This window comes from Pinus tabuliformis, chromosome 8 (assembly GCF_031772625.1).
Source record: "Pinus tabuliformis cultivar Carrire ecotype Pingquan chromosome 8, CPIR1, whole genome shotgun sequence".
Classification (NCBI taxonomy): Eukaryota; Viridiplantae; Streptophyta; class Pinopsida; order Pinales; family Pinaceae; genus Pinus; species Pinus tabuliformis.
This window is the reverse complement of record NC_142294.1, coordinates 1,713,914,120-1,713,932,666: the sequence shown is the minus strand read 5'-3', so window position 1 is coordinate 1,713,932,666 and position 18,547 is coordinate 1,713,914,120. Positions and strand designations below refer to the sequence as shown.

The window sequence follows — 18,547 nt, the reverse complement described above, 5'->3', positions numbered from 1 at the left end:
TTCGTAAGAAGTTATAGAAAGGGGACGGATTGTTATTTTCTGTGTATCGTTTTCATGTCCGAAGGTCGAAATAGTGACACGTGGCAAGTCATACAAATCCGCTTTACTGAACTAGTCTATAATCAGGTCATCATGGGAGATTTCACATATCTCTTTCTTGAAGAATCCAATATTGATCAGATTGGTCGGGTTAGAAAGAGGACTCAGAGGGATACCATAAGACGCTATTTCAAACCTTGAAGATCTAAAATTACAGAGATACAACAGATTCAATATCGATCTCCTACAAAGTGAAAAAAGGTGTGTAGTTTTTTTTTTTTTTAATTTGCATAAGTTTGGTTTTAAAAATTAGTTTGAAGTGATTCAAAGGGCATAATGAGGTATAATTATCATTAATTGATGCCTCAAAGAAAGAAAATGGAAACACCTAGTAAGCAACCTGAAAGCTCTACCATGACTCATGAAGAAGAGGAAGAAATGCAACATGAGATATCAAAATTACGAGACCAAGTGTAACAATTTTCACTCTCACAAAAAGTAACAAAAGCTAAGATGGATGGTTTAAAGAAAGACATGGAAGCTAAGATGGATGGTATAGAAGCAAAATTTAAAGGCAACATGGAAGATTTGAAGATAGATTTGACAAAGTTGCTACAAGAATGCTTACTAATGGCGAAAGGGTAGTAAAGGAAACTCATGATGAGAACAAAAGAAATATTAATCATGATTTCATAGACTCTAATGTTGGATTGAAGACCCACCATGTTCCAAAGATCGATATGAGGAAGTTTGATGGCAAGGATCCCATAACATGGATACTACAGATGGAGCAATATTTCGATCTCAATAATGTGCAAAACACACAAAATGTACGGATTGCAACTTTATATTTGGAACCAAATCAGTTTGTATGGTATATATGGCTTTATTCTCGTAAACAAATTGTCACTTTGGCATTTTTTACGGAAGAAATGATAGCACATTATGAGGATTCAAAAAGCAACACTTTTTCAAGCCAATTGATAAATCTCAAACAAAAGGGTTCAATGATAGAGCACATTGATGACTTCCAAAAATTGAATGTAAGGGTAAAATATATTCCAAAGGAGCATTGGATTGATGTGTTCACAGGGAATTTAAAGGATAACATCCAACACGAGGTTCGCCTTTGGGAACTTGATTCATTGGAGAAGGCATTCAAGTTGGCAAGAAAAATTGAAAGCAAAATTATGGCAACAAGGAAGCCTACCACTCACAACTGTCACTACAACAAAACCAGCGATTTGCGCCAGATTTAGCGCCAGATTTTAGTGCATTTTTTTTGTAATTGTGATGAGCAACCTGGCGCTAAATCTGGCTCTATTGTACAATTTTTAAAGCGTCCTTTTTTGCACCTGATTTTGCATCCTTTTTCACGCTAGATTTTGCATCATTTTTTACACCAAACTATGCATCATTTTTTGCGTCAAATTTTGAACCAAGATTTGCATCTTATTTTATGACAGGTTTTGCTTCTAGTTTTGTGTCATTTTTTGCATCTATTTTTCATTCTCTTTTGCTTCCTATTTTGTGTCATTCTTTGCTTCCATTTTTGCACCATTATTTGCATCAAATTTACACTGTATTTTGAATCCAATTTAACGTCTTTTTATGCATCCATTTTGTGTCAGTTTTTGCATCTAGTCTTACGCCAGGTTTTGTATCTAGTCTTACACTAGTTTTTGCTTCTATTTTTGCACCAGCTTTGGTACCTATCTTTGCACCATGTGTTGAATTTGATTTAGCACCAAATTTTGCATCCATTTTTGTGCCCATTTTTGCATCTTTTTTTGGACCATTTTTTACATCCACATTTATGTTTGATTTGTCTCCATTTTTCCCATCTCATTTTGCACCATATTTTGCGTCATTTGTTTCATCCAATTTTGCATCATTTTTAACACCATCTCTTGCATCTAATGTTACATCATTTTGAGCATCCAAATTTGCATTTATATTTGCATCTTATGTTGAGTCATGTGTCGTGTCCACCTTTGCATCTTATTTTGTGTCTAATGGTACATTCAATTTAGAGCCATTTTTTACGTCTACTTTTGTATTTGTTTTTGCACCAAGTTTTGCATCCAATTTTAAGCTATTTTATGCCCCTTTTTGCACCATTTTTTTTGTTTCTACTTGTGTCCAATGTTGCACCATTATTTACACCGACTTTTTCATCCAATTTTGCATTTTTTTGGTGTCTAGTTTTACATCGTTTTCACCATCCAAATTTGCATCTTTTTTTGCCTCATTTTGTGTCCACATTTGCATATAATTTTGTGTCTGAGTTCGAGCCTAAATTTGCATGTGATTAGGAATCATTTTTTACATCCAATATGGCATCCTTGGTTTCACCTTTTTTCAGCCCCATTTTGCATCTTGTTTTATGTCTTTTCTTACATCTTTTTTTTTTCCTTTTTTGCACCCAAGTTTGCATCCCAAATTTACACCATTATTTGCATCATCATTTGGCATATTAATTTGTAACGTTTTTTGCTTCTTTTTAACGTTCAACTTTGCATCTTATTTTACATCTAGTTGTTGTCTTTTTTTTGCATCTAATTTGGTGCCCATTTATGTGTCCTTGCCCAGTTTGATATCCTTTTGTATGCCATGTTTTGTTCCCTTCTTTGTGTCAACTGTTGCACAATTTTTCACTTCTAATTTAAAACACTTTGTATGTCAATTGTCTGCATTTTGTATTAATTCCTAGTTTAACATCTGATTTTACTTTCAATTTTGCATCCATGGTTACATCCGCATTTGACTTCTTATATAGAGTATATTTTTCTTTACATATATGACCCCCTTTATAGATTCATAGTGAAATATATGATAGTTTCTAAATATCATTAAAGCAGATATCACAATTCAAAATCATTTGTAAAGAAATTTAAGAGAAATTGACAACATCCATCCAAAAAAATAACAATGTGTCATTAACAACTTTCAAAACATGTATAAAATAGCAACATAATACTAATAAAATCAGTATTATTTTTAATCAAAACAAGTAAAATTCAAATATGATTAACAAATCAAAATATTTCATGAATATCGTTATTCTACGATAAATTAACAACATACATAAATCAAACTCATCGTATGATTACAAAATCAAAATGTCTCATTGATATAGGGTAAATTCACAACACCCATCTAAACATAACAATGTCATTCTACACAATAATTTCTTCATAAAAAACAATGCATGTGCATGCCTAGCTACCACCACCAAGATCATCCTCATGATCATCTTGACCATCCTCATTACTCTGATCCACATCATCACCAACACCGCAACTATCATCATCATCTCCTCCTTCACCACCATCATCCTCATCCTCATCCTCATCATCTCCTGATATATGTTGAACATAATTTGGATCATCGTCTTGGCAATCATTACCTATAGCATTTTGACAAAAAAAATCAATATTACATGTTAGTATTAATTACATAACACAACGCATGTTTTTGTTATACAATGTTAACCATAAAATGAAGTAAGATATAATATCTAATAGTACTAAAAAATAAAATGAAAATATGGTTTAAAAGTATATTGGAAATCCAACTAAGATTACATACCATGGAGTCCATCCAAACAACAAATTCAACCCATCTCTTTTCCTGCAGCACCTCCTTTTCCAAATGATTTGGAGGTCTTCCATATTTTAGTTCCTATCAATCAGTAAATAGGGAGAAATTAGATAACAATGACTTTCTTCTAGTACAAAATTTATTAAAAAAATATCACATGTTTAATATACTTACAAAGGTTGTTATCAGTGCTTTTAAACCTTTCTGGCCACTACGATGAGTGACTTTTGTCTTGGTTAACCTCGCCTTGGATGCCTTGTCCTTAAACATAAACCAATTCAATTTATTTTCACACAAATACATGTTTAAGATACTTATAAGTATTAATACATTCTAAATAATGTTTAATGAAAAATTCAATACCTGAATGCTCTCATTGCAGACTTTTCTTTGTGTCTTCTAGAAGAGATTCATTCATACTTAAACAAGGGGATATATTGTAACTTTTTCTAAGTTCTGAATTTTTGGATCGAATAGTAGAGTCCAGGCCAAATAAGGTGCTTAAACAGGTTGATATATTATATCCCGGCGTAACCTCATGGATCCTCAACGGAGTATCCAGTTGGGAAGGTTCCTACTTGCTCACCACAATCTGTATATTTTCTCCAACTTCGAAATTTTGGTTCTCTCTAGCTTCCTGGCCATTGTTTCCCTCAATTTTGGCAGGGTCAATGAATCCCTCATGTTTTCTATTGCTGTCCATATCAAACAATTTTTCTCTAATTGGACCTGCAACAGTTATGCCATCAACAATAAAAATGCTTTCCTGGCATGCTCCCTTCATGGATTTGACTAAAGATCAGTAGCAGGAGTTACAGGTGGTCCAGGTTTAGGAGTAGATGGGTGGGGTTCATGAAAGCAGTAAAAGGAGCTAAAGAGGGATCTCCTAGTGTCCAAACAGGACTAACTGCTTAAAGACTGGGATCTGCTAATGACAGATTGCTCACCCGGGGTCTCAGGATCAGCATGAAAATATTTAAACCATATTCCATAGAAGTGAGATCTTGAAACCATCCAGCATTCTCTCCCAAGTTCCCAGCATCTGGGAGATGAAGGTTGGTATTTCAAGTCCTTCACTTTCATACCTCCGATGAGTGGATTATCCAGAACGAGGTTTCGAGAAAGGCAGGAAAAAAAGAAAATCAGAATGTTTTTTGTATTTAGTAGCATCTGAAGTTCTGGTCTCCAACAAGCTAATCACTCCCACTAGAAAGCCATAATGAAATTTCCATATGTGAAATTTCTATAAAGACTCTGAGCCTTTTGTTTTGAAATCCTGTAATATGTATACCGACTGAATGTAAATGTTTGTTCACTAATAGGAAAACAAGGTTACTATCTATTAACATATTTCTTAATAGTGAAGAATTGCATTGAACTTCTTTGTGCTATACATATGAATTCTCAGATACTATAAAATATCCGCTGAAAACTAGAACACCTCTAGTTATACTTCAGTTTATAGATCAACTACAGCACAAGCAAACAACCTTATGTTAGACAACAACATCAAATAATTCTGTAGCCATTGACTACAAGATTTGACCACTTTTGACTACAAAACTAACCAGGGCCATCTGGGTGACAACAGATAAAAGAAAGCAGAGAAAATTTGTGTTATGTATATGTTATCTCTTATGCATACAATATTATTATGCGCCTATGGAAAGATGGAACCTCTGCATTTCTTTGGATTTAGGCTATATCATTTTCCTTGAATTAACTAGGTGATTTTTTATTTTTTTATTTTCTCATGTAGTAGGTGCTCCAAGGACATAAGGACTCAGTGTATTCTCTTGCATCTTATTGTCTCAATAGGATTCCGAGCTTGGCCACACTTGTGTATTTTTATTTTCAATAAATTGAAATTGGGATTCTCACTCTGAAAAGATATGAGGGAAAAATATAAACAATACTTGCAAATTGATAGATAAGATCGTTGTTTATCATATGGTAGTATTTAATGATAAAAGTCTGTGCTACAAAAGAACACTGCTTTGCATGAACGAAAACAATGGCTACATAAGATTTTCCTAGATGATATCCTTTATCCCATTTGCACAGTCAGGTTTCTGTCAAGGTCTGCACCTGACACTTTCTCTCAGAGCTTAGCAGCACCAATGAGGATACTCTTCATACAGTTAATTAAAGTTTGCATTTGTTTTCTGGAATGCAAAGATGCGGGATATACACATGCACAATCCAAAGCTCCATTTCTGACTGTATCAAAAACTGCAAGAGAAGGTCCTACTCCATGAACAGAAGAGCATCCCATATAATCCTCTAAACCTATTGCCCTTTTCAATTCATCCATTTCGTCCACCATGGGACCTTCAAATACAACAATAAGTGAAGTGCGAAGTGAAGATGATGGAGTTAAATAAGGATGTTGAATTGCTTGGCACATAAGGAAGTTGACATCACTCATGTCTGTGAAATGTTTTCGATTCCTCATAGATGTATCAAGTGCATTTGAGCATTGTCTGGCCAGCTCCCAAAAGTCCCCTGTTTCATTGATATGATGGGTATTCATAATAGCAGAATGGTAGAAACCTTCGTGCCCACAAGAAACCAAAATAAGGGTCAAGGGAAGCAATACAAATATTCACACAATTGATCAGAAGAAAATTAATAAAAAAATAAAGGGTATACAAATTGAGATATAATAATACTGTTTGTAGCTGATAGAACCACACACAATTGCTTTCTTACCGAATAAAAGTGTATCTGTACAACATATATACCATGAACAACATGACTGCTCACACTAGAAAAACCCAGTTCATAGAGTGCAAGAAATCATGCCATAAATAAATTAAACCTACAGAAACCGATAACTGTAAATAAATACAAAAACATACTATGAAAACTAGACAAAACTTTGAAGCAACAGTGGTAATTCAAAATAAAATAAAGCAATGTGCAAATATGGAATTGGCAAAACCTTACCAACACTATGATCAGATAGGCTGCTGCCAACGAGGCTTCTGCAGTCAACCAGAGTTATGACAGAGTAATGCTCCCAGCGATTGCCAAGCTCCTTGAGAACGGAAGTGGCTTTAAGCCCAACTGCTGTTAAAGCTCCACACATTGTTGTTCTTTCTGTCTTGCAAACCTGTGATGGCAATCCATCAACATCAAAATTGATACTCATGAAATCATAGAACTTATAGTTCATTAATTTATAATGATATAACGTAGAGAACAAAACCTAGTGTGCATTTACTGGCATTAACAATGCACAAATGTAAGACCTCATGGACTATAAACTCTTTGTGGACAATAAACTCTATTAACATGGAAGATAATAGACTTTATGGCCTAGCTATCACTAGGCTATAGACCTTATGGACTTCCTATCCACAGTTACAGAACAATTCCTATCCTCTTCATTGATCTAGATACTAGGAAATAAACCTTACGGACTTCATATCCGCATAACATAATTCCTATCCTCCCCATATGACTTCTCTGACACTACTAAATCAAACAGTACACAGTATTGGATATTGACTTGCAGCAATGCTACAAAACTATCTATAAATCTATCAGTACAGATTATCAACTTACATTCTCAAGCTAAGCTGTCCTCTCTGAGCATAAGCACAGACGAACGATTTGCGAATGGCGAGGAGAATTAGGATCTTCAAATGGAAAATTGGCATGCCTCCTGGACCCCAAAGAATATCCCAATAAGTCAACCCCATGAGCCCAGAAGGGCTTGTTGGCCTGGCCTCTGGGAATTGCATCCTCTATAGCCATAAAATTTAGGTTTTCTTCATGATATCCATTCTTCTCTGTCTGAGAATTGGTTTCATATAAAGATCTATAAAGATCTTAGAAATTTCTATAAAGATCTTAGAGGCTAGATCAGTGTGAAAGAGGGAGAGAGCCAACAAGTACCATGGATAGTGAGTAGGTTTCATATCTATAGTCTCTTTATTACAGGATGGTATAACATTACTAATCAGTGAGGCACATAGACCAGTGTACATGTTTCCACCAAGAAAGCTCATAACACAAAGACTAATCGCCCGGTTGGATTCTTCCCTGCACCTGCTTTGGCTGGATCGAATCCCTATATCGGGAGTAGTGCCAGCGGGGAGGTGGGCCGGCATCTAGCTAGTCCAAATCATCCATCCAGGCACATCAATCTCAATTTTATGTTTGAAGTGACAGGCAGGCCCCTGACTTATAAAGGGTTCATTCATGCGCTCGTTCTCGCTTATTGATCGGATTACCTTATGGATGCTCGACACCTTGATGAGGTCTGACCTAGATCGGATGCCCAACTATATCGGATGGGCGGCGAGATGAGGGATGTTTCTGCTCAAGCATTGATTGACTAAGCTAGTTTTTTCCTACAGGATTCCAATCGGGGCCAACAGGATAGATAGATTGGGCTGATTCCATCCATAGGTTCAGATTAGTGCGTCGCCCTACTTACTATTATTAGGCGACCCCTATTCTTATTTGAGCTCTTCCAACCTTTTCACAATGGCAAGCAATTACCGAATCCACAATGGCTGGCAAGAGCGCCCCCAGCTTATTCCTATAGCTATGGCCAGATCTTCCAATCACCTGGGAAAGCCGAGCAAAAGAAAGTGAGGGGGCCTACCGCTCCAGGAGCAATCAGCCAGCACACCGGTGCTCCACCTACTGGCCAAATTAGATATAAAAGGAGGACGTTAATACCAGTTCCCCATTCATCCCAGAATTCAGATATTTTGATCGGGAATAAGAATCTTGCTTGACCAATCTTGCACATAAAGACTCGTTACGTAACGTATCCTCTCTCTTGCGACCGAAAGGAGCTAAGGAACCAGTCACTAAGATGGGTGGGGTTCATGAAAGCAGTAAAAGGAGCTAAAGAGGGATCTCCTAGTGTCCAAACAGGACTAACTACTTAAAGACTGGGATCTGATAATGACATATTGCTCACCCAGGGTCTCAGGATCAGCATGAAAATATTGAAACCATATTCCACAGAAGTGAGATCTTGAAACCATCCAGCATTCTCTCCCAAGTTCCCAGCATCTGGGAGATGAAGGTTGGTATTTCAAGTCCTTCACTTTCATACCTCCGATGAGTGGATTATCCAGAACGAGGTTTCGAGAAAGGCAGGCAAAAAAGAAAATCAGAGTGTTTTCTGTATTCGGTAGCATCTGAAGTTCTGGTCTCCAACACGCTAATCACTCCCACTAGAAAGCCATAATGAAATTTCCATATGTGATCTGTATGTTTCTACACTCAACATCTGCATTGCACTCCTTATAAACCATCTCCTAAAACCACTGTATCAATGCATACTAAGCTCACCAGAAATCTTTCTAATAATGACCATAGCTCCTGTAGGGATGGTATCGCCATAATGCATGCCACAACAGTAACACACTAAAGCCTACTAAAAGAGAAAGCTTGGATTTTGGTGTGACTCCCTAGCATATGTGTTATACAATAATCCACCTCTAGCCCTCTAAGTAGCTCTATAATGTATCTCTCCTTGCATCAGTGCCAAAATATGTCGCAGAGAAGCAATGTAGGTTGATGCCATTCATTCAAACCGACTTTGTTGTAGAGGAACGTGTCAGTCAACATGTGTGTTAATGTTATACATATTGCAGAGGAACAAAGTCTTATACATCGTGAGCCATATGAACTGTGTAGAGCCAAGAGCCATCGGTAATAGAATTGGCAGTAACAACATACCAAGCAGCTCTGCTACTGCTGTTCAATGAAGCTACGAAGATGAGCTGTGTAGAAATTAAATTAAATCTCTGAGATATTTTCTGGAAGAGAATCATCAATACCTGAACAAAATAATGCATCATTACTCTCCATAAGATTTGGCTTATCTAATGGATCACTAAAGTCCAGTACCAAACAGAGAATTCAAGCAAGAAGACATATTAAGGCCTTCTGTAAGCATAGGCATCTTCAATGGAGCACCCATGTTAGAAGGTTCCTGGTTGCTAGCCACTGTGTCTACTTTCACAAGTTGTATATTTTCTCCAACTTTGAATTCTTGTGTCTCTTCAGCTCCATTCTGTACAGATTGTTCTTCCTGGTCATCCTTACTACCATACTTGAAACAAGTCATTCATACTACTGAAATGGAGCAGCCCCGTTGCTAGATAAAGCTCAAACTTGATGAAGATCTTCTTACTGTTATTCAAAACTTTTTGTAGGGTTATGATTTGAAACCCTGCTTCGACTGAAACCCCAAGTGTAGAAGATAGTTTTGATTTTGAAATGCTAATAGTACAGACAGTGGATGTCAACAATATCACTGACTGCCAGAACAATCTGCCCATGCATACACTCTTCCTTGATTATGACATTGAAGATAGGCAAAGGAGGTAATACCAATGAGATAGATCAATGCTTCAGAGAATGAAGATCGGTGGATACTCCTGGACTTGTTATGGAGATTGAAGACACAGTAAATGTCTGACATTCCTTAGAAGTGAAGTCAGATGATCTTTGGTATCATCGATATTTGTTCCTTTCACTTCTTCATAGGCACCTTACTAGCTAGTGCCAGTGAGAAGTATCAGTGAGTTCTGAGGGAGCAACATATATTTTCTTACTATTCCAACTATATGCCCTAGACTTGAATCTAAACAGCGAATTGTCAACAATGGTGTCTTGTCACTTAAAAAAAAAACTCAACAGTGCCTTGTGTATCTTAAATTCAACAAGTTTATTTATGCTGATCTCTGTAAGATTACAGTCTTCATTAGGAGTTCTTTCCATGGTCATATAAGATGATGCCATTTGATGCTATTGGTTAGATTACATATAAACATCGAATTCTCAACAATGGTGTCTTATCACTTAAAAAGTACTCAACGGTGCCTTATGGATCTTAAACTCAACATGTTTATTTATGCTGGTCTCTGTAAGATTACAGTCTTCATTAGGAGTTATTTCCATGGTCATATAGGATGACGCCATTTGACGCTATTGGTTAGATTACATATATATGGAGTATCGATTCCATATCAACTATGCATCAGTGCCAAAATATGTCGCAGAGAAGCAATGTAGATTGATGCCATTCATTCAAACTGACTTTGTTGTATAAGAATGTGCCAGTCGACCTATGTGTTAATGTTATACATAATGCAGAGGAACAAAGTCTTATACATCGTGAGCCATATGAACTGTGTAGAGCCAAGAGCCATCGGTAATAGAATTGGCAGTAACAACATACCAAGCAGCTCTGCTACTGCTGTTCAATGAAGCTACGAAGATGAGCTGTGTAGAAATTAAATCTCAACTAAATTTGGAAGATGAAGATCTTATTCAACTTCTGTATTTAGTTTCATGTGGCAAGATCGAGATTCTTCTAAAGGAACCTAGCACTGCAACAATATCTACAAGTGATAATTTTGAATTCAATCCTCCCTTTTCGCACAAGTTGAAAAATATTAAGATTCCACTTACAGATATGAATGCAAATGAGAGGAATAGAGTGATTGAAAATGTAAAAGAAGACAGACATTTCTGAATAGATTCAACAATAGTTCTCATCATGAAGGCTAGAAAAATCTTACCTCAGCAACAACTATTGAGTGAGTGTGTTGAACAATTCCAAAGCACATTCAAGCCCGAACTTAAAGCAATAAAATCCAGAATTCAGGACTTGATCTCAAAGGAGTACCTGGAACGTGACAATGACAACAGTAATTTATTGAGATATATAGCCTAATATCGCTGATTGAGATGCAAGTCGAAAACAAATCTGTAATGCAACATATGGTTAATTTTGTTTTATTTTAGAGAAATAAAACATATCACAGATTGGATTTTCCATGTGAGTTCGACTGACTAACATAGAAATACTCTGTTTTGCAATAGAGGATGAAGAAGTTTTCCAGGTCAGCTAATCAGTCACCCAGTTCTACCTTAAAGAGGAGGGACTTAGATAATGCACAGTTTTTGTGCCACAACTCATCAGAGGAGAGAACACTGCTCGACTCATGCTACTGTTCCTTAATTTTTTTTTTATGTTTCAGACAGGGAGTTCCATCCCTTCGTCTACAAGGAAATAACATAAAGTGGCGATGGATCGATATAGAAGTTAAAATTATTTGGATCTAAAGGAGTGGTGGTTTTATCCACTACTCCAGCTAGTGCCTAAAAAATATAAAATTTGGGTTTGGTGGTTGTGAATTCCATTGTCACTGAAGGTAGGTATAGCCTAATTTTGGTGTCCACTAGAAACCTATCAATTACTTTGGCTATACCCTCTTTACCCTTCCTTTCATTACACCAATCTTACAAATATCATGCACTTTCAGAACCTAGTCAAAGAGCCCCCAACTCCAATGGTTTTTCAGACTGGTTATGATTTGAAACACTGCTTCGTCTGAAACCCCAAGTGTAGAAGATAGTTTTGATTTTTAAATGCTAATAGTATTGACAGTGGATGTCAACAATATCACTGACCGCCAGAACAATCTGCCCATGCATATGCTCTTCCTTGATTATGATATTGAAGATAGGCAAAGGAAATTATACCAATGAGATAGATCAATGCTTCAGAGAATGAAGATCGGTGGATACTCCTGGACTTATTATGGAGATTGAAGACACAACAAAAGTCTGACATTCCTTAGAAGTGAAGTCAGATGATCTTTGGTATCATAGAGATTTGTTCCTTTCACTTCTTGATAGTCACCTTACTAGCTAGTGCCAGTGAGAAGTATCAGTGAGTTCTGAGGGAGCAACATATCTTTTCTTACTATGCCAACTATATGCCCTAGACTTGAATCTAAACAGCGAATTGTCAACAATGGTGTCTTGTAACTTAAAAAAAAAACTCAACAGTGCCTTGTGGATCTTAAATTCAACAAGTTTATTTATGCTGGTCTCTGTAAGATTACAGTCTTCATTAGGGGTTCTTTCCATGGTCATATAAGATGATGCCATTTGATGCTATTGGTTAGATTACATATAAACATCGAATTCTCAACAATGGTGTCTTGTCACTTAAAAAATACTCAGCGGTGCCTTATGTATCTTAAACTCAACATGTTTATTTATGCTGGTCTCTGTAAGATTACAGTCTTCATTAGGAGTTATTTCCATGGTCATATAAGATGATGCCATTTTGACGCTATTGGTTAGATTACATATATATGGAGTATCGATTCCATATTAACTATGCATCAATGCCAAAATATGTCGCAGAGAAGCAATGCAGATTGATGCCATTCAGTCAAACTGACTTTGTTGTAGAGGAACGTGTCAGTCGACCTGTGTGTTAATGTTATACATAATGCAGAGGAACAAAGTCTTATACATCGTGAGCCATATGAACTGTGTAGAGCCAAGAGCCATCGGTAATAGATTTGGCAGTAACAACATACCAAGCAGCTCTGCTATTGCTGTTCAATGAAGCTACGAAGCTGAGCTGTGTAGAAATTAAATCTCAACTAAATTTGGAAGATGAAGATCTTATTATGAGGCCGAATTGACTGGGTTTGGCTGAGCTCATTTGGAGGAGATTTTTGTTGGTTTGACTAGCATTAACTTTCTGGTTACAACATCTTGTTAACTGTTGTTTGGCTGGACTGTTTTGACAGTGATTGGGCAAGTAATTTTGTATGATGTACTCTCTCTCTCTCTGTGTGCTGAACTTTTGAAGAATAATAAGAAGATTTGATCAAAGGGTTTTCCCCACATTGGGGTTTTTCTCTAGCATCCGCCAAATATTGTGCCCTCTTGTCTTGACTTGTCTTATTCTTATTGTTTATGTTCTATCTGCAAATACTCTCAATATTTATGTGATTGCTAATCTGGAAATTTATATTGGGCTAATAAGGAAAATTGACGTAAATTGCTCTAAAGCATAAGAACATACCATTGTTATCTAAAATTAACAATCATTCTATAATTAGCATGATTAAAATGTAGAAAAATGTTATGGAGTGTCCAAGTAGTGTAGAACAGAGAAGCAAGAAAAAATACCACAAGACAACCATAGGGTTGATAGAACCATGTTTAGGCACATTAGATATTGCTTGGTGACAGAGTCTTACACCTTTGAAAGGAATATTTGTTTCCCTACATTTCTATTGAACAAATACAAACCTGAATATGTTCTAAGGACTATCATGGAGGGAGTCGAGATGACCCACAGGACCCATAGCTGAATACACAAGGGGATTTCAATGCTGGAAATCTAGTTTATAGCATAGTAGCAAGATTTGGTCATATTGCTCTTTATTATATGGAAATTCGACAACAGTACAAAATTCAGTATGTTTTCACTGCAATGCAGATACAGAATAGTTCACTTACCTTATAATGTCTTTGATACCCATCAACATATAAGCCCCAAAAAAACAGAGCAAAAACCTCAAAAAAATAAAAATAACAGTATGAAAACACTTAAAAATAAACTACATTGCAAAATTTTCAAAGAATAAATTGCTTTTTCTGGTTTTAGTGTGTTCTGAGGATGAAATTCTTCTAAAATATGGAACAAAACACTTATTTTCATACTGAGAAATATAGATTTCCATATTGGAACCATGCTGCATTTCTTTATTAGGTATTTTCCATATTGAGTTGTATTTGAATACATATTCAGATTCAAATTTTTCTACTATGGTTTATAGCCATTCCTAGTTACACGTATGCTGAAATCAGGGAGGTCAAGGTAATCAGATAAATTGTCACAACAATTATGAACAAGAGGCAACCTTCCTTGAAATTCTTGAACCTCCAGTAATCAGAAAAATTGTCACAACAATTATGAACAAGAGGCAACCTTCCTTAAAATTCTTGAACCCCCTACCCTTGCCTGGATTTGCTCACGGCGCCAATCAGTCCTCATGTACATGTACATCAAAATATTTATTATATAATTAACTATAAATTTGTTAACATTAAAAGGACAAATAGATCCTCTGTTCATGTAGAGATGCTCACTGACGACCATGTTGACAATGGCGATGAGAGGGAGAAACTGCCGTGATATCCAATCTTCAATATGCATATTTTAGATAATAAAGACTGACCTACTAAGTTAACCAAGTAGCCGTTATACAAAGTACACATAAATGAAGCTCAAAGCTAAGAGATTTTTATTCTCACTTTCTTTGCTTCCCACACAAACTATTACTCGATTTCGATTTTTCTTATTAGATTCCAAAATTTAATGAAATTATCTGGCTGGGAGCATTGTTGCAGTGCATGGCTTTTATCCACTATCTCCACTACAAATTTTGAAATGACAACAAAAAATCCATTAAGACCAGAATCTCCCCACAACAGTGAAAGCAGAGCTCATTATTCAAGAACAAAGTAAAGCGAACCAAATACTCTAAGAGCAGGACATGCATGAGTCCTCCAGACCCAGATCCACTAGATTGATTGCATCATTTTTTCAGCTGGATGAAGCATCGATGACCCGGTAGATGCACCAGTCATGAGCAAAAATAACAGACGATTAGTGATTCAGAAGCACCCTTACCAAGCACAGTTGAGATCATCCAGATAATCCACAAGGCCATCTAGGTATGCTATCTTACAAAAGCTATAATTCTCAGCTTATATCTTGTAGACACTAGACAGACACCCATCACCAGGGTTCTTCCCTTCCACACGTAACCCGTCAAACTTTGCAGTCCGATGAGCTTCAATAAAGTTTGCCAGGATAGAATCCAGCCTGGTTTATGGCCCTGCATACCTCTCCTTTGACACTTAGATAAATTAGGACTTATTTATTTTCTAGGCTTCTGCTATTAGTCTCGTCTTCATTGTATCAGGTTTATCTGTTATTATAACCCTTGAAAATCTGATAAGGAAATCCAAGAGATGCTTCTCCATATTTGTGAATGGCATTCTTCGTAAAACTGTTGACATAGACTAGTGCACCTAAATCTGGGGGATTTAAACTGGTTACCTACTAACACGTAACCAGAACCAGCCAGATGCTCAACAACATTGGCTACAAACAATTGAGATAATCACCCCTTTGTTATTTTATCATTCGTCATTCTGTTAATTCTGAAATCTTATTTGTAGTCTCTCCTTTTCAGCGAATACCTTTAAGCACTCCAGCATCAATATATAGTTTTAGTCCCATTAACCTAATGTCCTTTCATCATTTGTGGACATTTATATAATTTATTTCTTTATTCCGAAATTCTTCTTAAAATTATTATTTCCATTTCTTTATGAACCTTCTGCTGTCGAGCAATTGGTGTTATTTTGAGCAAAATAATTTGTAAACGAAGTTTCTTGGTTAGTGAAAAGCCCGCCAAAAGTACCTCTACGCCAAGTAGATCCCTGGAAAGTGTCTATCTCTCAATGTTAGTGACATCTCAACGCATTCACCCATTCGGGAGCTTTCGTAGGCAGTCAGCGTCGTATGTAGAGCATCTAGCTCGGCGGGCCTCACAGTTTGTGAGGAAGAGTAAGCAGATCGCAGAGTATTTGCTTATTTCACTCCTTTCGGAAAACCTATAAATTTTTTAAAGTAACTACTACTTACGAATCATAAGTTTTTTAAAATAAATTCTACTTAGTTTCAGATTTTTAGATTTTCAAGGGGTTTTACCGACCCAGAAATAGAGATTCAATAAATGGAAGAGAAGCTTACTGATGGTGACATCGCCGTTGGGGCTCTGGAGCATCTTGTCCATTCCCTTGGGGCCGAGTGAGGTGCGGAGGATTCTCGCAACGGACCTGGCGGCCGCAATGTTGGCCTTCTGAGCATCTAAGCCTCTGATTCGGGTCTTCTGCTCCCACTCCTTTATTATGATAAATGGCCTCCCGTACTCATCAAATGCCAGCGCCATCCCTGCAAACAGTAACAGATTGCAGCACAGAGATTAAAACCTAAACATACAAGAGTGGCTGCTAAAAACACACTGGATTTTGAACCAGAAACCTGAAATGCGTGTACTCCTCTGTGTGGAAGACTGAATGTGCGGGTGGAAATCCATTGAAGTTAAAAATGGAACATACCTTGGCGCCGTCAATGGACTGAAGAACCGATCGTGGGGTTCGAGTGTCTGCTACTGGTGAACCCTAATTCGCAAATCTCTGCAATCTCGTTTTCGCTCCCACCCTGCGAAAAGCGAACAGATCCTCCTTCTTGTTCTAGAACGTAAACGAAGTTTGGGTTGGGAGGGGTTTTGTAAAGAAAAGTAAAGCTTTACCTTTTTCAAAAATGCTAATTTTATAGTGAAAAACAATAAATACATTTTTTTATTTTCACATCACTAGTTAAGTAGCTATATAATGTTTTTGGTTCTTATATTTATAATAATATAATTTTATGGTTGTTGTTTAAGTTTATTAGGTGTTATTAAAACAATAAATACATTTTTTTTATTTTCACATCACTAAAGAAGTAACTATATAATGTTTTTGGTTATTGGTTAGGATATAAAATATTTATAATAATAATAATATAATTTTATGGTTGTTGTTTAAGTTTATTAGGTGTAATTTTTTTTAATTTCAATTTAATAATTTTTAAATGGAAAAATATGAGTTTAATTTGGTTGTATTGAAAATATTTATATGTTTTTACATATAAGGTGGGTGCAAACAAAGGAGAATATATAGTAAGTCTATTTAATAGTTAATAACAAGTGTTAATTTCTTAAAATTATATGATAAATTTGAAAGGAGTAGGGTATGTATCTTTTTTCGGGTGAAATATATTAAAATTATTGTATGAATGGAGTTGTAAGACCCTATATTTTCATCCTGGGAAAATATAGTCCTCTCTTAGCCACTTGCATAGTTTAGATTGTCATAAGCAAAGTAGGTACATTGTCTTAAGATGTAAACATTTCATTTTAAGCAGTGTCATAATGTGGTTTCAGCGAAGCATTAAAAGATGGAATGAGCATGCACATTTGGGATGCTAGTGTTATATTCAGCGTGAGGCATGATTGCACGTCTAAGAAGACTCTAACAAGGGTTGCAAAGGAGAGGTTGGGGGATTGTAGTCTCACTTAGAAGTGTATACAAGCAAGTTAAGCCCTATGAGAAGTTGTGAAACAAAATTAAGGGATTTGACAAGTTGCACGAAGGCAACTTAGTAGTGGTACTAAGTGAGCAATCCTTGATTCAACTTGATACTCTCTCCTTGGCACTACCACTTTGTAAGATGGAGAAGAAATGTGAAATAGATGTGCAACCCACTAAAGAAGTTGAAGGTTGTTGTAATGTATATCGGTGGTTATGTCATGATGTGAAAGGAAGTGTTGGAACTTGGAAGGTGACCATTAGAGTAGATTTACCATGGAGTGCAAGGAGGTGCAAGGATCTGATAAGGAGGGAACTACACAAATCTAACAAGTAGGCCATATTGGGTTAGGATATTACTATTTTGGGACATCCAAAGTTGAAGGTGCATTTTATGGAGGTGCAGTCGAAGTGCTTGGGTGCGTGCCACAGCGTAAGGGTATCTAGGACTTTTAGTGTGTGTTAGTGGTGTTAGTGCATTGTGTTTGATCAACACTAGCTAGAATGTGTTCCATGAAGGAAAAAATCCCACAAAATTGGGATGACTTAACCATTTGGCATTTAAGGTGTGTTATGTCCTAGTTTTGAGGAGACAATTAGAACCATCTTAGAGTGTGATGGGTTGTGCCATGGACTTAGGTCCACTTATATGGGTTGAGGTGTAAAGGTACCGTGTGAGTTGAGGAAAATGATTACAATGCTTACCTATATAAAGTGTTTATGATGTAAGATTAATAAGTTTTTGTTGGAGAATGGAAGAGGAGGATAAGAAAAGAGAGGCATTAAGGTTTGTTGTAAATCAATCAAAAGGAACGAACTTGTTAATCTTATTAGCAAGATTGTTCAAGTTGTCTCTTCAATAGGAGTGAATTTTGGCTAGGACTAGGGAGTTAAGCATTGATTG

At 36.4% G+C, this 18,547-nt stretch overlaps 1 protein-coding gene across 3 annotated transcripts; it reads right to left on the bottom strand.

Annotated features, from left to right (window-relative positions):
* Positions 1-3,815: 3,815 nt before the first annotated feature.
* Positions 3,816-16,768, bottom strand: LOC149242874 (T-complex protein 1 subunit epsilon-like). Of its 3 annotated transcripts, none has more exons than XM_089374376.1 (4): positions 16,630-16,768; positions 16,262-16,462; positions 6,592-6,757; positions 3,816-6,195 (listed from the first exon to the last, which is right to left on the bottom strand). In XM_089374376.1, exons 2-4 carry the CDS (start codon positions 16,376-16,378, stop codon positions 5,744-5,746), a joined length of 735 nt encoding a protein of 244 aa, XP_089230502.1. In that variant the 5' UTR covers positions 16,379-16,462; positions 16,630-16,768; the 3' UTR covers positions 3,816-5,743. The 3 variants fall into 3 exon arrangements, with proteins under 3 accessions (XP_089230502.1, XP_089230503.1, XP_089230504.1); XM_089374377.1 differs by having other exon boundaries at positions 3,844-3,903; positions 16,553-16,750; XM_089374378.1 differs by having other exon boundaries at positions 6,030-6,195; positions 16,553-16,750.
* Positions 16,769-18,547: the final 1,779 nt, after the last annotated feature.